Source organism: Lissotriton helveticus, chromosome 4_1 (genome assembly GCF_964261635.1).
Source record: "Lissotriton helveticus chromosome 4_1, aLisHel1.1, whole genome shotgun sequence".
In the NCBI taxonomy this organism is placed as follows: domain Eukaryota; kingdom Metazoa; phylum Chordata; class Amphibia; order Caudata; family Salamandridae; genus Lissotriton; species Lissotriton helveticus.
Window position 1 is genome coordinate 63,820,335 of NC_136063.1, and position 27,242 is coordinate 63,847,576.

Genomic DNA, 27,242 nt, shown 5'->3' on the forward strand with positions numbered 1-27,242 from the left:
CTATGAAAACAAAACATCTCTGATCTCCTCCCTCGCAGGAAGGGGGCCGTAGCCGCAGCATGACTAGGCTTCATGGTGCGAGGAGGATTCCCTATGAAGAAGCATGCCACCTCTTGTGGGTAAAGGAAACAATCCTTTAAAGGGACGCCTTCTTTTTAATCAGCCTCTTTTGCCTTCCTTTCTCTCTTGACAGACCCGAGGGTTTTTGTGTATTTTGTTGTTCTGTGTAATGCCCAGGGTTTCCTAAAACAGGCATATACTGTGGGTATTAACGAAACTGCCCCATTCAGCATCTCCCAGTGTGCTTCTAATTTCTGCGTTATTCCAGATTAACAGAAGTGTCTGCGGGAGAAAATGCGCTGGGTTATACAATGGGGCCTCCCACCCATTCCCCGCAGGGATCTTGAGGTTCCTCCTACTGTAGTTCGGCGATCTGGTCTGGGGCTGGTCAGAAGGTCTGTGAGGTCTAGGTCCCTCAACTGTGTGTCAACAACCAACACTGGAAACTCAGAACTCCCCATCCCACCACAGTCACTTCTCCAAACTGGACACACCACCTCTGACATTCTGGACAGTAGTAAGTCAGTCCACCTCAGTTAAAGAATAGACACATTTAGGTGACACAACATTTCCGCAATGGCCATACCCTACTCCATGCACTCTGTTTTGATGGAAAGTGATGCTGAATTGGCCACTCCGACCTCTCATGTGCTGGTAATAGAAACCCAGTGGATGAAGAAGGATGCTGGAATCTAACTGATTCGGGTCTGGAGGGTGGGAGAGGGAGCGGTAAACCCCCTAAAATGTACGACGACAGAATAGCCCCAATATGATGTAGGTAATGGCCCCACCCACATGACTCTCTTCACCATCACTATACACCCGGCATCTTATTTATTTATTTTAAAAGTTTTATATAGCGCTAGCTTGACCCGTAGGTATCAGAGCGCTTTTACATACACACTGTGAAAAACAGAAGGACATTACATTACATAGTAGGCCGGCGGTAAGGAAGCAAACCAGAGATAAAAAATACAGCATGGGAAATAAATATGCAGCGCAGCAGAGGGGAAGAGAATAATAAAAAGAAAAAGCTGATTAACATAGTCCGGTCACCAACGATACTTGAATGTCAAGAGAGAGAGGAGTCAACTTGAGTATTGAAGTCTAGGTTACTTGGCGTTGGGCAGGAACGTATTTGTTAAGGAGATGGAGTTTTAGGTCCCTTTTGAAACAGTAGAAGGAGGTGTTGCATCTGAGGACTCTAGGGAGAGCGTTCCAGATCCTGGGAGTGTTGCCAGAAAACGATCGGAATTGGTTGGTTTTCTGTCTCAGGTTCAGAGGAATAAGAAGGAGTGAGTTGGAGCTTCTCAGAGTTCTGGATTGACCTGCTCTTACCAGTTTGTTGTTCAGGTAGTTAGGGGCCGGGGAGTGAAGGGTTTTGTGTGTGATGCAGGCCAGCTTGTAAATACACCACCCTTCCATGGGCAGCCAGTTGAGGGAGTTGGGAGCTGGAGTGATGTGTTCAAATCTTTTTACTCCAGATACGAGTCGAGCGGCCATGTTCAACACTGCCCTTAGAGGGGCTAGGTGAGCTTTTGGAGTCCCAGTAAGGATGGCGTTCCCGTAGTCGATTTTAGAGAGAACTAGGGATTGGACTACTGTCTTGAGGTCATCATGGGGAAGAAAAGGTTTCAATTTCTTGAGGTGTTTTAGAGAGAAAAGATATAAGATTGATGTAAGATTCCCGCCTGGGTGCACAACCAGTGTAATGTTTTGTTCCTTAGTTGCACAAAGGATTCCTCTCCTCCTCAGCTCGGCAGGTGACATTAGACAATATGACAGCATCCGAGGGGAGGTTCAAAGAATGTGGCGCACACCCCTGCACTGGCGCCCTGGCTGAGCATGCTGCTTCTCTCACCCCCCACTTACCTCTGCAGCACCCTTGCCCTGCCCCACTCGAGACTGGTCGGCATCTCCTTGCTCAGTGGACATGTGGTTGGTGTTCACAGGAGAGGGTCGCACAATGACTGGGGAGGGTCGATCTTCTTATTGGGTGAAAATTTGGATAAGTCAGATGTGGTCTGGGTAGTACACATTGCATCCCTCATGCTCTACATTGCAGTCAGAAACATCCCCAGGTGATGATAAATGGGCTCAAAGCTTTCCTTTATTAATGCAGACAGTTTATCGCACCAGTCTTGGATCCTTCTGACCCTCCCAGAGCCCCCGTCTTCCTTGTGGTCGCAGGACATCGATTTTAGGTCAAGCCTGAGCAGCTCATGCGCTGCTCTGATAGGCATGCTGTATTCCAGTAGAGACTTGAGGCTCCGCCCACTCTCCGCTCATATTTGTCATTGGCTTGTGTCACTGTCCACTGTAAACTGTGGCTCATCATTGGTCAATAGGCTCAGTGGTCTCTCCTTAGTAGCCCTTGTCACATTTTGTAACCTCACAAGGGGACTCCCCATGTTATGTTATGTGTGTAGGTACTCAGTACACTTTAATTACAGCCTCCGAGCACTATTTCCTCAAATATCTTTGTCCACATACTTTCTCCTAATGCTTTTTAAAAAATGTATAGCAAGGGCACCAAAAGCGTTTGAAATGCAATAGGTCTCACATTTGTGAGAGTTTAAGCTATTGGCATTGTAAATGACAATGCCTTTTATTTAACTGTTTAACAAAAAACACATCAGTTAAAGGCATTGTTATTTACAATGCCAATAGCTCAAACTCTCGTAAATGCTTGTTTAGATTTGAGGGTTGGAGCCGCTCATTTCCTCTTGTTCCCTGGACCTTTAAGTGTTGCAGGGCTTCCCTGACCCTGTTGAAGGCTCGGTGTGGTCACTGTGTTCGCTAACCCTTCTTCTGTCTGGTTGGAATCGATGGCCACCCACACCATAAGTGTGGCTCGACTCAACTTTCGAAGGGGAGCTAAATGGATCGTCTCGGAGAGAGTACCCTAGTTTTGGACTGATCGGGGTTGTGGTCTCGCGAAGTACAGACCCGGTGTAGGAAGGAGATAGTGAAGCCACCGTTCTTTATTAACTAGGCCCACTGCTCTCTTAACGAACCCATCCAAGCGCAGGCCGACAACATGTTGGGCCCGACTCTGCTACTTTCCGCTTCCCAGTGTTGGCCCCAGCAACTTAGAATGCCAAAAATAGAAGGAAAACTCCGAAAACACCTTCACATGACAGTGCCTTTATATTGGACTCTCCGGTAGACTACAAGCAGGGCTTCCAAGTGGTTAAAGACCCTTGGGAGATGTCCATGGGAGATGTACCCTCAACTGCCTCTTCCTGGCAATGACGGGCAGAGGACGGGCCCGCCCTTGGCCCAAGCACGTTCCGCACAGCGGGGAAGCCGGAAGTGCTTTAGGCGCTCGCTGGTGGGCAGCTCTGCCCCCCTGCAGGCACTCGTAATTCGCGCCTCTGGCCGTGTGGGGAGAGGTTTCCTGGGGTCTCCCCCATCAGTAGCAAAGATAGCGGGTCTCATGGGGGCTCTAGAACCCCACAAAGTCTTGGTGCATCATTTATCATTCATATTATATTCCTTTTTAGGAAAACCTTGCCATCACCGCCCTGTCTTCTCCCACTCACCATTCTTTTTACAGACAAAACCAAAGACAGTATTTCATAGGTATCACCAGTTACAACGTGTTCAATAGTGATCTTAATATATTTTTTTTATAATTGTAGCGTGTTTTTATGCAGTTTTTGCTTAGTTTAAAAACATATCCCTTTGCATTCTCACTTGATTGTTTAGAATAGCGTAATATTGCCCTATAATAAGTTAATAAGATTTTTTTTCCAAATATCTTTATTGTTTTCAACATGGACATAGCATCCCCTAGAAAAATAAAGATTTCTAAACATAAAAACATTTGTATATGTTATTGTCTTTCTATCACCCCCTCTGCTTATAATCCTTGTTTCTCCAACACAAGATTGACAGCACACCCTTGGGATGTGCACAGTTACCCAAACATCAATGATATCACCACCAGCCACCTGACTTGCACACTGTTACCACTACTGTCGGGCTATGTCGCCGACATCCCTTATGGCACCAGGACGTTAGTTGTGCTACGTCTGGTGCTAGACAGACGCAGGACAGCAAGTGCAAGGCGGAAGGCTCCAGTCCTAAACTGCGACACTGGCATAAAGATGCTATATATTGCAACAATAAAGGGGAGGTGTGTATATCAATCAATCAGGGGTTTATATAGCGCGTACTCACCCGTGAGGGTCTCAAGGCGCTGTGGGAGAGGGGAGGGGGCAGCTCTGGATCAGTCGAAGAGCCAGGTCTTCAGGTCCTTCCTGAACCCTGAAGCGCTACGCCCAAGGACATTTGGGGACCGTTCAGAGAATACATGGAACGAACATTGGCTGAGACTGAATATTCTTATGTTAGTTGATTTCGCTGGTGTGCTCCCTGAGTATCGAAACCATAATATCGAGAGCTAAGCAAACCTGGACTTTCTATACCTAGCTCCCTATACATGCACCTTGGCAATATATATATATATATCTTCAAGGTATGTAGATGTGGAGTTAGGAATACTTATTCTATACTTCTCTATGTCCACTTACCTGTCAATGATATATTGTCTCTGGATATGGAGGGAGGACGTGAGCACATTGTGCCAATTATTAGTCAAAAAATACTTGTATACGATTGTTATATTTGTTAACTATGGAATAACACCACAAACTAAGCCTGATTCTGTGCATTTAATGCAGTTTGGTTGTTGCCACACGCCATATGTTAAGTTGTGCTTTATACTGCTGACATAAAATGAATAAAAGGCATTTAAAATAAATAATTATTTGTACTCTCTCTCTCTTACAGACTCTGCAGGATGTGGTGGCGTCTCGATGACGTGCTCTGTCTGTCATTGGCTACAGTATTTTGCCTGAAACTCCTAGAAGATGGAGTCCATGGAGTGGACTATGACCATTTTTCTTCTTATATTGACGTACAGTGCCAGGACTGCAGACAAGCTGACTCACAATACAGGTGCTATATACGGGGTATATGGGACTACTGTTCACCCGCAGCCAACCACGACTGTTATGGCCGGCGGTGCAAAGAGGACCATCCCTGTGGGCGCCATGGCTACCACTACTTCTGGTGTTACACAGAAGATGGAAGCTGGGGCTACTGTGGGCGAGTTGAGAAGAAAGTTTTATCCCACGTAACTTCCAATTATCACATCATCTGTCAGGATGAGTGTGGTAGAGAAGGGGACACAGATTATTTCTGGTGCCACACCTCATCAGGGTGGGACTACTGCTCCCCACTCTCAGATGTCACATGTAGGAACACACAGTGTAATGCAGACCACCCGTGTGGCACGCATGGGTACAACTATTACTGGTGCTACAGTGGGGGTTCCTGGGACTACTGCGGATTTGTACGAGACAACGAATGCTTGTTGGAGCCGGTGGGACATAAATTAATGGCAAATCCATCTAATGAGATTTTTTGTGATATAATTGATCATGGCAACAGGGTTCAGACTCAGTTTCAAGCTGAACCCACCACAGGTTTGGCTGATGGAGGGTATTCCTATGATGAGGCAGCTTTCTGGGTGATCGCTCGTTGGGACAATGGTTGCCTTCGACCCCAGCCAACATCCAATATCATACGAACGACTAACCTACGCCTGGATCTGCAGGGCTTTGTGAACTCTGGGGGAATCCGCTATTACAACTACCAGATTCAAATCAATGGGCGTCGGCCGCCGGGCCAGAGCTCGTCCATCACTCAGGTTCTGTTCCCCGTGGAGGAGGGTGTTCCAGAGAGATACATTCGCCGAGCATTCATGGAAAGCCTTGTGCGTAGAGCTAGGATCAGGGTAACAGTCAACCGATATTGTCAGGCCAAAAGGAATTATGGCTGGACTGTGGAATCTGAGAGAGCAGTGGACCTCAGCCTTTGTGATGACATCCACTCTTTTGGTGGTGCCCAGAACCAAAGTGAGATGCACCCCCAGAGTATCTCGTCGTAGCACAGCGGCATGGATTCATGGCTCTTCCATTAGTGGAATGTCCCAGCAAGAATGTATGTGTCATACCATGCAGCCACAAGTCAGCCATTATCTAACCGTAGAAAAATCAATAACTAACTTCCAAAAAGCCCACAGACAAACTACAACAAATTATGCAGCCAGTCATTCCACCCACTCCTCTGTGGCTGTTTAGCCGCCCCGTTTAGATCTTCGTCCATGACAAACGTCCCATCTCCACCATTGGATCCACCAACTCGCGGGGCTCAGTCCTCGAAGGGTGGTGATGGTTCATCCGCCCGATCTACAGTGACCGACCCACCCCTATGATCTTTGGAGGAAGCAGTGTACACAACCATCATGGATGGGGGGCAGGATTTAGAATTGTGTTAATCTAATATGTAAGGAAACTGCCTGAACAGCAGAGAGAAATCTACCCTCCAGAGTTCCTCCAGCAGACACCGGGGCAGGTTCTTCAGAAAACAAAAGGAAAAGAGCCTGGAATTAAGCCAATGCTGACAGTTGAACCAGAAGAGTGCACACTATGAACTTACATTGATTTGAGTTGAAATCATTTCCTTCTACTATGGTGATCAGATTTTGAAAACCAAAAACTGGGACATTTCACAAACATATAAGTAGGACTAAAATGTCACTTCCACCAAGTGGCACAGGACGATTTAAGACAACAGTCACAAACATATGGAGTGGTGTGGCTCACTGGTTAGAGGTGGCAGACCCGAGAGCAGAGGACAGCCCGGGACCAGGGTTCAATTCCCGATGCGGCAGGGTCTTGGACCAGGGTCAACGGACTCGATAATTCTCACCTCGGTGCCTACTCTAACTAGGGATCACACTCGGCAACTCTGGGCATTAGCTTGCCTCATCTCCACAACGGCCCCCACATCCGCCGGGGATGCCTGGTTTCACCTTGGAGATACCCAGTAGGGACCATCTCACAGGGAAAGCCAGGACGGGTTCCCCAGCGGTCTACAGCGCAGAGATACTCCTTCGGGAGTTGATTCTAGCGCTTTACAAACCCACAATCACAATCAAACATAGAAAACAAAGACAATGAGGCACTAAGGGAAAGACATTAACAGCAAATTTTATAAATAGTATCAAATGTGTCAATAAAATAGATTTTTGATTAGGATGGCAACTATTCCGTCTTTGTAATGCATAGAAGCTTGGCTTCCTTTATATTCAGCCGACAGGCTCTAAATACTACGACATGTGCTGAATTTAGTTAAATCTGCCAGGACAGATGATGAAAAACCAGCAGTGTCCCGCCAATGTGGGATACCAGTGCACCTTATTTTCTTCTAAAGCTGATAAAAAATTCGCCACTGAAAGCTATGGCTACTTCTTAAATTGACTATGGAAGTGCACTCACTCATCTTCACACAGTGGCATAAAGGGGGCCGCAAGCTCCAGGGTCCCCCTCAGCACAGTACCCAGGCCTGAGAGCTCTTGACTGAGTCCGGGCGGGGCTCAAGATTTGTTACCCCACTGTCTTCACAAAGCAATTCTTGGCCCTCTCCAAGCTCGACATGTATTCAACTCCGAGAAGTTCCCCGCAAACTCCTGTTCTTGCTTCTGTCAACGGCCCACCTCTGGAATCCAGATGCACATTCGAGACGGCGGGCCTCACCTATCGAGCCCTCCACCTGGACAATCCCAAATATATAATGCAGAAATTCTACTATTGTGGGAGAGTTTCGAGGAGCAAATCACTTCTACAAACTGAATGGAGTTATCCTTTCCTGCCAATGCCCCCAACATTGGACTTGCCTGACTAACTCACGTTAAGCTTTCTTCTTCACTTACTCTCTTTAAAAAATATCTCAGGACTCTCCCAGACTAAACCCTCTTAAGCACTTTTAACCCCTTGCATACTGCCGCGATTCTGCGCCTGTGTGGCAAAATCGCGAGTGGGCGGGTTTATGATGGCCCCCAGCCGTCATCAGCACACGAGTGTCGTAGTGTATAACGGATGGGGGCCGTCATCAGCATGTAAGGAGCTAAAGAACTATTTGTTGATTTTTTTTCTATGTCAGGACCCACAAACTGTCCCACTGACAGTTCTTCGGAGTGTATATTTAGTCCCTCTTTCATTGTATTATGTCTTAGTTTGAGTCACTGTCAGTTCCTCAGTTTCCCTGTGGCTGTTTTTCCATGATTGTGTCTGTCATTCTTTATATTGTTTTTATTCTGATTGTATTTCCATTACCATGTGAAGTGCCTTGATGCCTCTTCTGTGGACATGTCGAGGCACTATATTCAGAACAAAATAAATAAACCAATCAAACCATCTCCTTCTTAGAAATGTCCTCAAAGTCACAGATCTCAAGGGAGCTTTCAACTTAGCAAACACAATTCAATTAAATTCAATATATTTATTAAGAATTTGGATCTCCAATGAGGTCCACATAAAATATACACACAATTATCTATATAAATAAAAATGTAAATGTTCATTTGTTGAAAATCATAAATCTCCGAAAGTTCTTCACCGATTGAATTGAAATTTTGACACAAAGTTGGGTTGGAATAAGCGTGTGTTTTTAAATATGCAACGTTGGATTCGAATATGCGCGTGTCAAATAGTGCGTGTTTTTAATAGAAAGGGCATACAGACCCTATTGATTTGGTTGCTGCGCAAGAACTACAAGGGACGGAGTTAGTTCACTTTGCAACATTAGCACGTGTTTATATATACACAACGTTGGATTCGAATACGCGCGTGTCCAATACGTGCATGTTTTTAATCGAAAGGCCGATCAGACCCTATCGATTTGGTTGTTGCGCAACAACTACAAGGGGCGCATAGAGACAATAGTCTACATATATTAGGATTGACAGTTGGTGTCAGGATGGCAGACCGGGAAGTGGGTGGAGGGAGGGGGAGGAGTTGGTTCACTTTGAAACATTAGCACGTGTTTATATATACACAATGTTAGATTTGAATACGCGCGTGTCCAATATGCGAGTGTTTTTAATCGAAATGTGGAAAAGTAAATTTTGCCATGTTCTGTGTCCCTACGTGTCATCCATCATATGTTATGTGTGCATGATTAAATATGCATATGCATTCCCCATGTTCGATTAATGACGCAATTACAGTTGTGTCCACCTCTAGTATGCCAGTTTCCAGTCCTCGTGAATACTACGAATATCAGGCCTATGTAAAGCTACGTTGCCACGTTTCTCAGTGTGCACGTTATTCTATTATAAAGTCCCCGTTTCTAGGCCTCAAAAGGGCCTGGACACCAGATTCAGCTCCTGTCTCCTGAAGCCTCGCTGAGGAGCGATACAGCCCCCACCTGTATCCTCGACCCTTCACTTACTTCCTGCCTCGCAGTGCCCGGCTCAGCCTGGCTCAGTCTCTGAGTCTGCCAAAAGTATGTTATAGTTCCAGTTATCAGTTCAGTCCTCCTTCTCTGCATTCCTAAGCTACTGAACTGCATCAATAGTTTCCGTCATTGTCTAGCCTTCACGTCTCCACGTTAGAGAAATACTGCATTTAATGGTCATTTAATATTCTTCATCACGCACTACATGTAGAATAATGCATGGTCCAGTCTTAGAATCAAGTTAGCCTTTCCTCTCCTGACTTCTAGTTTATATCAACATGTTCTCTAAACATCAGATACTAGATACTGTTTAGGTACATGTCGCCCTGACTCTCCAGACTTCAGTCTCTGCTCCTAGCACAGAGTTCGAAGCCCCCAGCTTCTCCTAGTAACACGTCATTGCCAGTTTGCGCGCACCATCAGGTTAGAGGTCCCGGCTCCTTAGGTAGCCCCCTCCATGGTTTCCGCCCCATTCATGACATATTCTGTTATGTTTGCAACACATGTCCATGTACACGCCCAGTTACACCTACTTTCGCCCTTATCTTTCGCGACTGCTACGCGTCACGCCTTCTGCTCCACCCACTGCTACGCCTACTGCAATGTAATGCTATGTGTTTGCGTTATGTATATATGCTCATGTATTGTTATTAAAAGGCAGCGCGCTCATCCCAGATCCAGCCCCAGCAGCTGCTGGGCCCTGCCATCCTATTCCTATGCAGGTTGTCCTGTTCCTGTCCTTATGCTGTAATAAACCTGCGAAACTCCTACTACCTCGAATCTTGACTCTTATTTATTGAGCTATCTGTTATGATATATGTCTAGTCAAAAAGAGAGGTATTATTTATTTATTTACCACATAATGGCGCCCGAACAGGGACTTGCCCTTTCCCCACGCGTCGGTGAAGCCACGCCGACCCCCTGACCCTCTGCAGTCGTGACGGAACTCTTCTGCGCACCGGCAGATATTTCTGCTTCAAGTATCCCTCAGGCCCGCGGAGGAGACGGAGGAGGCGGTCCAGCATCCAAACGAGACGGTGGAGGAACGCGGCGAGTCCCGACCAGAGCCCAAGCCAAGAGTCCAAGGTCCGAGGTATCCGGAGGCCCACCCGTAACTGAAGTCCGAAGTTCGTCGTCCGTCGTCGTAGCAGTCCAGTCCAGTCCGAGGCCTTCCGTTCTTGCTGCCCGGTGAGTACCATTACTGGGGTAGTATCTAGACAGGGTCAATCTAAATTGACTCTGGTCCGTGGGTTGGTGGTACACAGACTCACAAACGAAGTGTTCACCTAGGTGGATACGGGTCTTGATGCGTCCCTTTATGGGACCGGTATGTTCCGTACTGTTTCAGCAGTGCATCCAGTAACTCTAGTCTGTTCCGTTCTCGAGAAATTCTTGTGTTTCTGTTCTCAGTATTCCAGGTAATATTCTGTCCGAACTGTTATGTTATGATGTTGTTCAATGTATTTCCAATGTCGTGGTATGCCTGAATTGTTCTCCAAATTGTTATTGTTCCTCGTGTATTGTATTGTGTCCCGATTCAAGTTTACAATGTCTCTCTTTTCGAGATTACGTCAGCTAAAAACTAGAAAAGGTTTGTTAGAAGAAGCAGTTCCTGTCCCGCCGAGGGACAGTCCAGGTCACTTTATGTATCAGAAGCATGGCATAAGCGCCATATTGTATCTAGATTTATGGGTAGAGTATACCAAACAGTTAGAAGAAAAGTATAGATGGCCCGTATCGGGTACATGGGATGCCGAGTGCATCATGCGAGTAGAAGAAGCATTATGGAGAAAGAAAGCCAGACAATCACAGAAAGATGCCATCGAGTTATGGCGCAAAGAAGCTCATAAAAGAACTGAAAAAGAAATCAGAAAGTCAGAATTAAGTAGAGAATCCTTGGAACGAGCCCAAGAAAGGGAATTAATCGAGATAGGTGAACAAGTCAAAGCCGAACAGTCAGACAGACAGAGGCATGCCCTTATTAGGGGTATGTATCCTCTCCTTGCCGAGGGCTTGCCAAAAGCGACCCCAGAGGCATCCAGTAATTTCCCGCCACCATTAGTTCCGATCAAGCTACGTCACAAACAGACCGCAGCTGATATTTTTATTTCGTCCTATTTGGACGACACAGTCCCAGAATATGCAAATCCTGTTCGCGCCCCGCCAGTCCCTGTAAATCAGGCACTTCCCGCTCCTCCAGACACCGGAGTACCTGTTACGGTACCCCCGGTCCAGCCTGCCATACAAGTCCAGCCTACATTTCCATTTCCCACTCTGCCAGGACGAAGAGCCTCAGTAGACGACTCTAGTTTAGGGGCCGCAGGGGGAGGTACTCCTCAAACCCCGCCGCCACACAAGCGTTTAACGACAGCCGAATTACATGCACAAGCGTCACAGCGTACGCCCAGACATCAGACTGTAGCAGAAATAAGAAAATCCCTTGCCGAATGCGGCTATGATCCAGTCCCAGGCGAGGATAATATGGTTTTATATTCATTCCGCGTAAGAAAGGTGGCCGAGTATCTAGTCACCTTACCGAATATGAAAGAAGATCTAGACAGAATATATCGTTTCATCCGTACAGGGGATGATCCAGAAAGCATTAGCGAGGCCATGTCTCAAAGGAAAGCCGAGATTCAGCTCATGATATTAAAGTTTCTGATCAATTGTCTAATAAGAGAACAAGATTACCCGTCTAAAGATCCGGCTGAAATGAAAACCCTGACAAGGTGGAGTGATAATATAGCCGAGGGTAAGCACAAGACCGTCGGTGCTATGGAGAGTATGTACAAGAAAATCCGTAGAGAAATAATAAAATTACACGAACAGCGTAAAGCAGCACAAGTAAGCGAGAAAGAAAGTAACTCTGATACTGAAGAGGTAGAGGACGAGAATCCCGCCAGAATAGCGTATGTAGGAAAATCTAGATTTCCAGATCGCCATTTACGCCTAGAACACAAGTCTATTTTTCATTCTCCAGCACCAGAACAAGGTTCACTAGAACAAGTATTCCAAGCTACCGATCACATTCTGAAATCACGAATCGGTTACAGTGAGTTAAGTACCATGCATGAACAAGAACTAGCCCGATCAGCAGTCCGATGGATTACTGATTCTACCACTTTTCCAGACGAAATAGTGGCACAAATGTTTCTGAAAATGCCCCCAGCCGAACAACGACTGGCGGGTATGTATATGATCCAGCACCTCATTACATTGTATGAGGGTCAGCACTCTGATCCAGGCCCGTTACATGATATCCTGAACGAGTTACTCCAGTATAGATGGAAAGGTTTAGGTACCGATTTAATTAGTGTCATTCTAGAACAGCGTCACAAATATAGAACGTTTCTGAACCCGCATTTTGTTCATGTCTCACCTCCAGAAAGTAAACCATTTTACATGGAGAGACAGAATCCGTTACGAGAAGTCCACCCAGTTAAAGGAACGGGTGGCGAAATGCAGCGAGTGTTTGTTTACACTCCAATTACAAAGATGGAACTCCTCGAGATGAAGAAATTAATTCCCTGTCATGACAAAGATCCAGCAGGGTTCCATAGAGAATTAAAAGACATGCTCCGTATGGGAGAATACACTTACCCAGATATCATTAAAATGTTAAAGGTCCTGTTGCCCGCAGGGGTGTATGAAAAGCTCAAGGAAAAAGAATGGGAGGTGGGAGAGAAAAAGATCGATTGGGCAGTTCTAGAAGCTGAAGACAAGGCACGAGTACCAGGTACCGGTCTTGGAGATAAATGTAAAGAATTACCAGAATTATTAATACAAGTTTTACCCCGATTATTGACAACTAGAAAAGAAGACTGGGATGCAATCTCAGCCTGTAAACAAAAGCAAGATGAAGATATTAGTGATTTTTATTCTAGATTTGAAAAATGTTTTAGCATCAACAGTGGCCTCAAGACAAGTAGTGAGTCATACCCTCACCTTTTTGTTACTAAATTAGTCGAGAATTCAAGTCCACAAATTAAAAATCGAGTTCTGAAAGTCGAAAGTACCTGGCAAGCTAATACCCCGTCCCAGATGTTGCAAATGCTTCAATACCACCAGAATAGAATCAGAGAAGAGCAAGAACACGAGAGAAAACGCATGAAAGATACGAAAATGAAAGTACTAGTTGCACAATCCGTTCCTCAAGACAGTCAGAAGAGGGGTCCGAATCAAGCCAGTCATCCTGCAGCTCCCGTTAAAGGGAACTGCAATTATTGTAAACAGCCAGGTCATTTTATAAATGAGTGTGCAGTTCTGAAACACAACATAGCTACTGGTAAGACTAAAGAAAGACCACGTCCGCCTAGACAGGAACAAGTTTCACAGATTCCTCAGCCACAGAATGCACCACAGACAGTTACCGCACCACAGCCTATTGCTGCAACACAGCATGTTACATCGCAGATGTACCAGTATACACAGTCTGAGTATCCAGAGTACCAGCAGTATTCATGAAACAGCCTAGAGAGGGAGGTAGGCTTGCCTCTCATCGAGATACCTGTAGATCAAGAAGGTCCCTATGTTCATAGTCAAATATTAGGGAAAGACAGAAAGTTTTTGATCGATACAGGGGCAAGTAGGACCACAATTAGTCATGCCGAAGTTCCAGGGGCTCCGCTCTCAGGCTCAAGAAATGTTTCCCTTGGATTTTCAGGAAAACCTATCGTAAATGAGATTTCAAAACCAGTTTCTCTAGAAGTAGGTCCATTGTCCCGCACTACTGATCTGTTACTTACTAAGTCATGTCCAGAAAACCTATTAGGCATTAAGACACTGAAAGAGTTAGGTGCAGTTATATGCTGTTCCCCAGAGGGAATACGATTGTTCCTACGTGACTTTAAGGGTCACTATGTATTACGAGATTTTGATTCAAGACTGTCTAATGTTCCGCAGCACTTATGGGCGCAAGGTTCAACTGATGTAGGTTACATGCAAATCACACCCTATCGTGTGACTCTCAAGCCAGGTGTAGTGTTACCACGAATCAGACAGTACAGATTGCCACCTGAGGCTGTAGCAGCCTTATCCAAAATTATTGACGAGCTCATGGCTCAAGGAGTGGTTGTAGAAACTGACTCCAATGTATGTAATTCTCCGATCATTCCAGTCATGAAACGTACTGATCCAAATGCACCCCCAGTATATCGATTAGTGATTGACCTACGAGAGCTTAATAAATGTATTATTCCGCAGTACCCAGTTGTCCCAGACATCTCTTCCCTATTAACGGCCATTGATTCCGAAGCCACGTTCTTCACTGTCATAGACCTCAAGAACGCATTTTTCAGTGTTCCTATTCATCCAGACAGCCAGTTCCTTTTCGGATTCTGTTTAAATGGAAGGAGCTATATGTTTACACGAGCTCCTCAAGGTTTCACAGAAAGTCCTAGTATTTACAGTCAAGCACTTAAGAGACAACTTGACAACATTCACATGCCAACTGACACTGCCCTGCTCCAGTATGTCGATGATCTACTGATCACAGCCCGTTCTGAACGTGCTTGCGAGCGAGCATCACTTACAGTCTTGTATTTCCTAGCCGAGATGGGGCACAAGGTGTCCCCTTCTAAGCTTCAATTCTGTGTCCAGCAAGTGGTCTACTTAGGACACTTACTGTCCGAGAGGGGTAGGCAGTTGACACCAGACCGTATCCAGTTAATAGCGAGTCTTCCTCAGCCCAAGACCCAGAAGGAGGTACGTGCTTTTATCGGCCTTACTTCTTACTGCAGACAATGGATTCCCCAGTATGCATTTCTAGCCAAACCACTGATACAGTTAACGACACAGGAGGCAGCCGTATCGACTGTCCTCCCTTGGACATCTGAACATACACTTAGTTTCAATGAGTTAAAGAAAGCCCTATGCCAAGCTCCAGTTCTAGCAACACCGAACTACAGTAAGCCTTTTACACTTTTCGTTACTGAACGTGAAGGTACAGCATTATCTGTTCTCACACAAGATCAAGCAGGACAATACAAGCCCTGTGCTTATTTTTCGAGCACATTAGATCCTGTAGCCCAGGCTCTGCCTGCGTGCCTCAAGTCAGTTGCAGCCACAGCCCTAGCTATCAGACAAAGTGATTCCATAGTCTTAGGACATACCTTGACAGTACAAGTTCCACATTCCGTGGAAGTTCTTTTAAACCGAACACAAACTCAGCACTTGACAATTGCACGTTTAACAGGTTATGAATTGACACTGTTCCAGCCACACATAGAAATCAGACGCTGCAACATTTTAAATCCTGCTACACTGTTACCATCAGTTACTTCGAATCCTGACCCACATGACTGTGTGGAAGTAGTTAACATTACGACAAAGCCAAGACAAGATCTGACAGATATTCCGTTACCAGACCCCGACCTGACACTTTATGTGGATGGTTCATGTATGAGAACAAGTACAGGAGAACTAGTCGCCGCGTATGCTGTGACTACTGACACCGAAGTTATTGAAGCACACCGTATTGATACCCTGTCCGCTCAAGCAGCAGAGCTAGTTGCTCTGACACAAGCCTGTATACACGCCAAGAACTTGAAAGTTAATGTTTACACAGATTCACGTTACGCATTTGGAGTTGTACACGACTTCGGAGTGCTCTGGCAGGAGAGAGGTTTCATGACTTCTCATGGAACCAAGATTCAGCATGGTCTCCTTATTCAAGCTCTGTTAGATGCCATACATTTGCCGACATCTATCGCTATCATGAAGTGCAAAGCACATACGAAAGTTACTGACATTATTTCCCAAGGTAATGATCTAGCAGATCGCACAGCCAAGCTTACAGCACAGACTCTAGACATTCCAGTTAATCAGACACATACTCCAGATCCGACCACATGTATGACAGTTAAGGACCCTACACAAGATGTCATAGACATACAGTTACATGCTACTCCCGAAGAAATCAAGAAATGGTCCGAACAAGGAGGGGTCCAGACAGATCAAGGATGGTTAACGAAGGGTAGAGCCACATGGTTTCTCCCCGACTCTATGGTTCAAGTCATTATTAATACCGCACATAGTCCAGCACATTTAGGAGAAAAAGCTATGTTAGACAGTATCCAGAACATTTGGTTTAACAAGCATTTACGAGCTGCAGCCAAGCAGAAAGTCCGTACCTGTATGATATGTTGTCAGTTTAATCCAGGTAAAAGTGTCCCGGTGGAACAAGGTGGATTCCAGCCCCCTGACCACCCTTTTGAAGTCCTCCAGATGGATTATATTCAGATGGAGCGATGTCGAGGTTTCAAGTATGTCCTTGTAGTTGTATGCGCTTTGTCCAGGTGGACAGAAGCATATCCAGTTCCAGATTACACAGCCGCGACCACTGCCAAGCAGTTGGTTCGTGAGTTTTTCCCCCGTTATGGACTCCCTAGAGTCGTATATTCTGACAACGGCCAGCCATTCTCATCTGAACTCATGATGCATGTTTCCCTGTTGTTAGGGTACCAGTGGAAGTTTCATTGTGTACGCCATCCTGAAGCAGCCGGTCTCGTAGAGAGACATAATCAGACCCTGAAAATCCGAATCGCTAAAGTGTGTAAAGAAAAAGGTGTGGACTGGCTAGTAGCTCTGCCAGTTGCTTTATTTTATATGCGCATGGTCGCACATTCCAGATCAGGTCTGTCCCCGTATGAGGTCGTTTTCGGCCGCCCCCCTAACATGTGGGGTACTCCTAGACCCCGAAGTATTACCGATGTTTCAAGTAATATGCTGACAGATTACCTAGCTTCCTTGATGTCTGCCCTCAACTCATGTCGTTCACAGGTTGCTGCCGCATTTCCAGACAATACCGAGGTGGCACCGCATGAAATCGTTCCAGGATCCATGGTGATGGTCCGCAACTTTGACAGATCAAGTCCGCTGGAGCCTCGTTGGAAAGAGCCCCGACAGGTCCTCCTCACCACCCGTACAGCCGTGAAGTTGGAAGGACGCAAAGGCTGGCTACACCTTTTCTCATGTCAAACTTTTTAATGGACTGAAACCCGTCTTAAAGAACATTTCCCAGGATTTGAAGGATTGCCAAAATATTGTTCTCAAGGACTGTCCCGCAAAAGACATTGCTACAACCCCTCCCCTGTTAGAGAAAACTCCACAACAGGAGTATAAAGTCAAACTCCGGTCTAGTAAAATAAGTCAGTCAGTTTGATTGTCTAAGTCCTCCCCTAGGTGAAACGGTTAGACTGTTTCTGACATGTATAAAATAGACCCCCATAGTGAGAGAGTTAGTCAAAACTCAATCCGATGTATCGTTTTTCTATGTTTCATATTGTTTCTCAGCCTTATGATTTCCTGCACCAGTTATGCATTTTTCTTGTATTTCCCAGTTCTTCATGTAAATAAGTCTGCTAATGCTACAGTAGAGCACACGTTTAGTGATCTGCCTCCTCATGAACTCTCTTACCGCCTCGCCATGCGAAATAACTCACTTATCCGCATGTTACATTACTCACACCAGTCCAGCAATGCCACTAATTGTTGGGTGTGTGGTCGACTCCCCCCTTTCCAGATACCGAAGGGAGTCCTGCCACTTTTTCCTTATCCATTTTCACATAATGGTTCGTGTGGAGCATGGTCCACGTTAACGTCATCCTCAACAGATATATCTTTTCTTAACAATACATGTTTTCCAGACAAGCAAGGTCTCCCCCACAGAACAGGTTTAGATCTAGAAAATGAAGTGTATAATTTAGGTAATTATTCGTCGAATTTCATGGTCCTGAATGTTCAGTCTGATACTACTCCAGACTTACCTGCTATTTCAGTACTGCCAGTCAAAGGTGAATTATGTGTCCGAAATAATGGTTCCATACACGTAGGACATAGTGATTGTACTACTATTGTCAAGTATAGTGACAGTGTCAGCTGCTGCCTCTGTATACAATGTGGCCCTGCGATTTGCGGCATTTGTGCTACCTCTTGTATTCCTAGTCCCAAGCCCCGTTCTAAATCCCGTTCCAGGATAATTCGAGACGAGCAAATGATACTGTATGAAATGATAGATGGTATCATGAAAATTGATGTTTCCTGATGGAAACGTAGTGACAAGGAGGGAATGTGGAAAAGTAAATTTTGCCATGTTCTGTGTCCCTACGTGTCATCCATCATATGTTATGTGTGCATGATTAAATATGCATATGCATTCCCCATGTTCGATTAATGACGCAATTACAGTTGTGTCCACCTCTAGTATGCCAGTTTCCAGTCCTCGTGAATACTACGAATATCAGGCCTATGTAAAGCTACGTTGCCACGTTTCTCAGTGTGCACGTTATTCTATTATAAAGTCCCCGTTTCTAGGCCTCAAAAGGGCCTGGACACCAGATTCAGCTCCTGTCTCCTGAAGCCTCGCTGAGGACCGATACAGCCCCCACCTGTATCCTCGACCCTTCACTTACTTCCTGCCTCGCAGTGCCCGGCTCAGCCTGGCTCAGTCTCTGAGTCTGCCAAAAGTATGTTATAGTTCCAGTTATCAGTTCAGTCCTCCTTCTCTGCATTCCTAAGCTACTGAACTGCATCAATAGTTTCCGTCATTGTCTAGCCTTCACGTCTCCACGTTAGAGAAATACTGCATTTAATGGTCATTTAATATTCTTCATCATGCACTACATGTAGAATAATGCATGGTCCAGTCTTAGAATCAAGTTAGCCTTTCCTCTCCTGACTTCTAGTTTATATCAACATGTTCTCTAAACATCAGATACTAGATACTGTTTAGGTACATGTCGCCCTGACTCTCCAGACTTCAGTCTCTGCTCCTAGCACAGAGTTCGAAGCCCCCAGCTTCTCCTAGTAACACGTCATTGCCAGTTTGCGCGCACCATCAGGTTAGAGGTCCCGGCTCCTTAGGTAGCCCCCTCCATGGTTTCCGCCCCATTCATGACATATTCTGTTATGTTTGCAACACATGTCCATGTACACGCCCAGTTACACCTACTTTCGCCCTTATCTTTCGCGACTGCTACGCGTCACGCCTTCTGCTCCACCCACTGCTACGCCTACTGCAATGTAATGCTATGTGTTTGCGTTATGTATATATGCTCATGTATTGTTATTAAAAGGCAGCGCGCTCATCCCAGATCCAGCCCCAGCAGCTGCTGGGCCCTGCCATCCTATTCCTATGCAGGTTGTCCTGTTCCTGTCCTTATGCTGTAATAAACCTGCGAAACTCCTACTACCTCGAATCTTGACTCTTATTTATTGAGCTATCTGTTATGATATATGTCTAGTCAAAAAGAGAGGTATTATTTATTTATTTACCACAGAAAGACCAAACAGACCCTATCGATTTTCTTGCTGCGCAACAACTACAAGGGACTCATAGAGACAATAGTCACAAAAACATATTGTATACCCACAAGCATTGTGAAATTAAACATATTAGAAACGTGCGCTTACTCTTTTCTTTCTCTTCCATTTAACCAGACTGAGCCACAGCAACGCATGGCCGGGTACAGCTAGTTACATTATAAGCATACTAAGATACAAACTCATTCATTTCCACAGTAGATAGGATAGAGTGCAAAGACAAGCAACGTAGTAAAATTCAAGTAAAATTGCTTCAGATATTCATTGAGAAACATAATTTAAAACTATAAGGCCGCATCATGGGAAGACATGAGGAGCAGTGATATCTAGACTGGTACCTACATTCCTACAACCCAGGTAAACATAGTCTACTTCACCCAACTTGACCCTAGCCAGAATCAACCCACAGGGGCATATGTTCAAGGAAGTGGCAGAGTGAAGCGTTAGCCGTCATGGCTTAACGCCGCACTCCGCCTCTTCAGATGTGCAAGGGTGCACCATATTTACAAGAATATGGTGCAGTCTTGCGTTTCCCCCTGCGCTGGCGCTACACTTAGCAGTGTAGCGCCAACGCAGGCACCCTTGCACTATGGCACAAGGGTGCCTGCGTGCAGGGGAAGATGGTTTATGTACAGGAATGTCCCCCTTCCTGGACATAAATAATCTTTAAATGCCATTTTGTCACTTCTATGTGAGCTGCTTAATGCAGCACACATGGAGGCCATAAAATGTTATTTTGTTTTAAGATTGTTTATGTACAGGAAGGGGGACCTTCCTGTACATAAAACAATCCATGGCAGTTTGCTTTTTCCATGCAAAAACGAGGCAAAATAAAGCATTTTTCCTCGTTTCGCCAACTTAAGGCCAGGTTTTCCCTGGTCTTAATTTTGGCGCTTCTTCCTATTTACGCTTCCCTTGTAAATAGGGGACAGCGTAAAAAAACAATGGGTGCTGCGGTGGAGCACCCACCGTAACACCCACTCCCCCCCCTTTCATGCTAAATATAGGTTGAAAGGGGTCTTATTTACAAGGAAGTGTTAAGCCACGTTAAGTGGCTCAATGCTGCTTTGTAGATAAGGCAATGCCCCTATTGCGACCACAACACAGTAAAAAGTGACTTTCCCGTGGCGATAGGGGCCTGTAAATAAGGAGAGGCCCCTATAGCCACCACAACGGACTTAAAAGTGACATTCCCGAGGCTATAGGGGCCTGTACATATGCCCCACAGTCTCCTAGTTCGCATTAGATATCAATCCAGTGACGCTGCTCACAGAAATAACCTCACAGCTGGGTCTTCTGCTTCTTTTTACCTGGTATTTCTTTTTTGGTTTAAATCCAAATGACTTTGTCTTCCCACTACAACATATCTTGTCAACACAGGGATAAGAGCCCACTGTCTTGGATTACAGTCAGCGGTACACTGGAGTTTACAGATGTAACAAACAGTACATTAAACAAATTGACTTATGACAACCAGCACCAACCACAGGGACACCAGACGGGTGAGGGGAGGTGGTATACACCTCCCGCCTTTGATGAGAACACACATTGAAGAGGTGTCCCATTGGTGTAACAAAGTCAGACCCAATCACAGCACAGTCCCTTCCCTAGGTCTCAAAACCAACTCATCAGCAGGTGGGGCCAAGGGGGACTTCAAGGCCATGCACCAGCTATGCGCCGTTTGGCCAGAATTAAGGTGAGTTCCAAGAATCTGCATCTTTTTGGTGTTTTTTTAACAGTTCATCAGTCTTAACAAGCAGTGTGTGGTCATTTTAGAGATCTGCCTCCCCACAATATCTGATAAATATGTCAACACTGCATCCCAGTACGCTGCAATGGTGAGACAGAGGTCCGCCATGTAGTAAAAGTTAGCGTCCACCTCGGAACACCTCGGGTACGTATGGTTTACACCCGGTAACAAGTGGGTTAACCACACAAGAAACTGGCAGGTACAGTGCAGGTAGTTGAATTGCACACGTTTAAGAAGTGTATTGAGAGGGATTAACTTTGGATAAACATTGCACCCATTGGGCTTTCATCAATTTGTGTCCTACATCGGCCTCCCATTTTTCCTTTACTGCAGGAAGGCACAGCCCTCCCCTGTGTTGTATTGCACTACAGGGGCAAGTTACTGTCTTCCTGGTCCACCCATGTACTAGCAGGGTCTGCTGTAGGGGGAAGTATCAGGCAGAGTGAAGGAGAAAATGGCCTTTGTGGGCGGGAGGGCGTGTCCTCTGTTAGCTCATTGAAAGATCTAAGCAACCTGTCTGTAAACAAGTGAGCAGCCTCGCTTCTGTCCAAGGATGGACATTCTACAGCGACCCGAGTTCTCTAAACCCAGGTACCACCCAAAGCGGGAGCTCTAAGAAGTACAGAACCTACCTGCCCCTCGGGTGTAGACGCGTCCTCCAGCACCATCTGGACACACGTAAAGCATGTTTTATTTGTTATGGGCCACTGTCAAAGTCAATCCCAGTAGCCACTCTAATATATCTATCATGCATGGGGCAGGAAATGAATTCCCCAACACCTGGAGGCAATCACCACCCAAGCATTGTGCCAGCCACTGAAGTAGGCTGGGGCGGCTCCTCCATTAGGGCGGAGGTGCATCGCCCAACTGCTTTCTCACAGTACGAGAAGCAGAAACATAAAATGGTAAAACTACCTTTTTATGTTTCTGCTTCTCGCACTGAGAGAAAGCAGAAGGGTTTGGTTGAGGGGGGTTTGGGTCTGCTGGAGGTCAGGGGAGGAGTGGCTTGCCCAATACTGTGGGCCCAGACTGTTTGGTCGACCCTCTGGGGCCGACCAAACCAGTCATGTGCACTCTCCCTTTTCTCCATGTAGGCGCAATGCAGCCTTCTTGGAGAAAATGACCTCCCCATAGGTGCCCGTTGGGCGCCGTCCCCACCAATCACAATGCTGCTATTGCAGCGTTGTCATTGGCTTAGGGAAGAGGAGGGAGGCTGTCTGCTTCCCGCTCCATGGGACCCGGCCTGGATTTAGATGGCGTGGGTCCCAGGAAGATACGTTTATTATTTTTTTTTTTAAACTCAAATCCCTCACCCATTCGAACCCTCACACGACTTCCACCTTACCCCCCCACCGATGAGTCATGCCGGCCGCGACTGGAAGTAGGGCTGAAACGTGTTAGTGTTCATAGGCCGGAGCCTCTAATCAGCCCTCCACAGGGGGGGCGTATAATTTGGAAATAGCTCCTTTTAGCTATCTGCACCGATATCAGGGCAATTAATTCGGATTGAAGATCCCTGAAGAAACCTCTGGCCCAACACCACAAGGATAGCTGATAAAACAATAAAGCAACCAAGAGAGTACTAACATCTTGGAGATTATGACCCGCCCCATGGGAGATAACCACAGTCCACACTAGTAGGTAGTTCAATGCTTGTCCCAAATTACCGGCTATCGGATCACTTTCAGTGTGATAGGTAGATATTTGATGGTACCAAATTGCCAAGTGAGGGAGTGTGAGGCACTGCCATGCATCCTGGGGGGGTCAAGGGCGTTAGGGAGAAACTAAATGACTTAAATGTAAATCCGTATTTGTAAAGCACAAACTACTCACCCTTACGGGTCTCAAGGCGCTGAGGGCCGTCATGGAAACTAAGTGAGCTATTGCCCAGAGTCACATGGTGCTAAGGTGAGCTGCCACCAGAGCTAGGGATCGAAGCGTGAACCCTGTGCTCCAAAGTCAGCTGCCCTAGCCGCTGCACCACACCTCTCCACTTAGGCAAGTTGATCTTAAAGCCAGACATACTACCAAACTCCGCTAGGAGGCTTATCAGATGGGCTATATTTCTCCAATCTCATGGAGGTAAATCAAAGCATTAGCAGCATATAGGAACACTATAGGCCACCTCCCATCCACCTGTATTCTCCCATATGGCCCCTTAGCATGCCACACACATGCCAGGGACTCCATGGTGAGTGCAAATATAATGTGGGAGAGAAGACATCCCTGGTGTGCACCTCTCTCTCTACGAATGGGTTCCGACACTACTTGATTTTATTCTAGCCGTCGGGGAGGATTAAAGAAGTTCAATCCAAGATAGAAACACTGACCCCAACCCCAGCCTGCGGAGTACTGTGAGAAGGTCGGCCTGCCCCCTTGTGTCAAAGGCTTTTTCCATGTCCAATGGCGCTACCTATGGGGAACTCTCAGAGGAGTGGACCCAATCCATTGTCCTGATTCGGCGACATAGGTTTAAGAATGTATTCCTCCCCGTAATTAATTCATTTTAGGTCCACCAGAGTTTGTGCGTAAGGAACCAGTCAATTAGCTTTTATTTGACCTAATCTCTTCTAGTCTGGGTTGAATCGAGAAAATGGACGATATGGACCTACCAATTGAAGGTCCCTATCGGGTTCAGTTAGCACAGTAAGTCCCGCCTCCTTTGTGTGAGGGAGCCTCCCCTCATACACCGGCATCAGTGTGGGAGCCAGTTGTTAGTCAAAAGTGGTATAAACCTCCACAAGCAGCCCATCAACGCCTGGGGTCTTACCCCTCTCCATTTGTTGGACAGCCAAATGTATCTCATGCACTGCCAGTGGGGCATCCAGTTCAATTTGTTGAAGAGGGGTCCCTTCCAGCAGACCTAGATTGCCCAAGTACCCCTCAATGCAAGGAACCCCACCCCTGCTGGAGCAGCATAGAGCCTACTGTAGTTTGAGCAAAATATATTTTTGATCTCTGCCTGAGTGTTCAATATCTCACCTTGCGGGGCTCGTATTGCTGCTTCTGGGGTCCCTGCAGTCTCTTAGAGCAGAAGCCAGGCCGAGCCATGTCCCCCTCCATATGTAGCCGGGCTCATATTCAATGTAATCGAGGGCGCATGGCCTAGTTAAAGTCATCTTGTAATCCAGCTTTCCCTGTGTTAACAAGTTGAGGGCACCAGCGTACTATACAGAGTTAATTTTCCGGGTGCTTATCTTGGTTTCCAGCGCCGATATCTTTCTGTGGAGCACCAAGTTTTTTCCATAGATAGGTTAATTATACCCCCCCAAGAACCACTTTAAAGGCCTCCCATTGAGGAGTATGTTGGAAGCTGTGCCTGATTTTTTACTGAAAATAAGGTCCACACCCTCTGACAGTGGTCCGTGTGAATACCTCAACGTGAAGTGTCCATGTGGAGAGGAGCCGTGAGGGTATGGCTGGGTACCTGGCCTCCTGGTTGAAAAGCAATTTGTGGAGATTATGGTTGTATAAAGTACCCCCTAAATATTCCGCTGCTTCAGAGCTACAGTAGAAGAGATCATTTCTTTTGTGAAGGTTATATAGCCAGGAATAGTGTGAATGTTTCTTCATCACTGGATCTAAAGGCACCATTTGTTTACGATGTGAATATTGATTGGACTCATGAAAACAGGGGGGGAGGGTTGACAGTTGTCCAGAACCATATCAGGAAAAATATTGAAGTCCCCACCTCAGATTCATGGAGCAAATGTGTTCATGGGTAGTGAGGGTGTGAGCATGCCCATAAAGGTGGCTTGATTCATATTAGGGCCAGCGACAATGGGGTATCATCCAATGGACCCCCAACCACTACATTCCTACCCTACGGATCTATTGAAGATGTTGCACCATTAAGCGAACCTGTAAGGCAAGCCTTGTATTGCCACGCCCCAACATTCCACGTCAGATATTGTAGCGGTATATGTAAGAGTTAGCAGTTTCGCCCATAGCTCATGTCGTGCAGTTTCGCCTCGTGAGCCTCAACCCCACAGATGCCATACCTGTGCCCTTTTTGAGGCCAATGATGGAAGTAATCAATGGGTGAACAAATATTTGATGTGATACCCAACTATCCAACCACTCCCCGACTTCCAAACCCAGGCTGAGGCGCCAACAGGTGTTCAGTCAGGTAAATGGTCTAAATATCGATTCCAAAATATCGAGTAACCTAAATATCGAGTCCAAAATATAGAATGGACAAAATATCGACTGGACAGAATATAGACATCCAAAATATCGTTTTGAAGGTAAGTACTTTAATATCGAATTTAAAAATATAGACACTCAAAATAACGAAGTACATAATATAGTTGATTAAAAATATCGACTTTTTAATAATGTCGAATTTTTTAAAGTGTTTTATATGTGAGTTTATGTGTGAAAAGTGTATATTTATTTGTAATTTATTGTAAGTAATTAATTTTATGTTATTTAATTTTTGCGTAATTTAATTATGTAGCGGGTTGTGGGTTTATAGGGGAATAGGGAGGGAAGTAATTTAATTATAATTAATTAAATATGTTAATTAATTAATTGGTATTTATTTTGAATATATTGTCAATTAATTTTTAATTGGTAATTAATTAATTTTTTAATGATAATTAATTTTTATTAATTGTTTAATTGACAATTATGTGAATAATATTATTTTATTTTCTGTAGCGGGTTGTGGGTTTATAAGGGAATAGGGTGGGAAGTAATTTAATTATAATTAATTAAATATGTTAACTAATTAATTAATTGGTATTTATTTTGAATAACTTGTCAATTAATTTGTAATTGGTAATTAATTAATTGTTAATTGATAATTAATTTTTATTAATTGATAATTATGTGAATAATAGTATTTTATTTTTAGTAGCAGGTTGTGGGTTTATAGGGGAATAGGGTGGGAAGTAATTTAATCTAATTAATTAAACACGTTAATTAATTAATTGGTATTTATTTAAAATAAATTGTTAATTCATTTTTAATTGGTAATTAATTAATTCTTAATTGGTGATTAAAATGTATTAATTGATTAATTTATAATTATGTGATTTATATTAATTTATTTTCACTAGAGTGGGGATATTAAAATGTACCCCTATGCTATCCAACGCTTTCCCTACTGTTGCACTCTCTGGAGTGGGAATAGTAATTTTTATCCCTACGCTATCCAACGCTTTTCCTACTGTTGCACTCACTGGAGTGGGTATAGTAATTTTTACCCTTACGCTATCCAACGCTTTCCCTACTGTTGCACTCTCTGGAGTGGGAATAGTAATTTTTACCCCTACGCTATCCAACGCTTTCCCTACTGTTGCACTCTCTGGAGTGGGAATAGTAATTTTTACCCCTACGCTATCCAACGCTTTCCCTACTGTTGCACTCACTGGAGTGGGAATAGTAATTTTCACCCCTACGCTATCCAACGCCTTCCCTACTGTTGCACTCTCTGGAGTGGAAATAATCATTTTTAACCCTACGCTATCCAACACTTTCCCTACTGTTGCACTCGCTGGAGTGGGAATAGTAATTTTTACCCCTACGCTATCCAATGCTTTCCCTACTGTTGCACTCTCTGGAGTGGGAATAGTAATTTTTACCCCTACGCTATCCAACGCTTTCCCTACTGCTGCACTCGCTGGAGTGGGAATAGTAATTTTTACCCCTACGCTATCCAACGCTTTCCCTACTGTTGCACTCGCTGGAGTGGGAATAGTAATTTTTACCCCTACGCTATCCAACGCCTTCCCTACTGTTGCACTCTCTGGAGTTGAATAGTCATTTTTACCCCTACGCTATCCAACGCTTTCCC

At 45.2% G+C, this 27,242-nt stretch overlaps 1 protein-coding gene across 2 annotated transcripts in view; it reads left to right on the plus strand.

The window, feature by feature from the left end:
* The window catches only part of LOC144828319 (uncharacterized), a 125,484-nt gene extending 117,152 nt beyond the window's left edge, over positions 1-8,332 (plus strand). For both annotated transcript variants that reach the window (XM_078686409.1, XM_078686410.1), the window contains exon 2: positions 4,858-8,332. In XM_078686409.1, coding sequence (XP_078542535.1) covers positions 4,858-6,019 — 1,162 coding nt within the window. In that variant the 3' untranslated portion in view covers positions 6,020-8,332. The remainder of the gene's footprint in view (positions 1-4,857) is intronic.
* Positions 8,333-27,242: the final 18,910 nt, after the last annotated feature.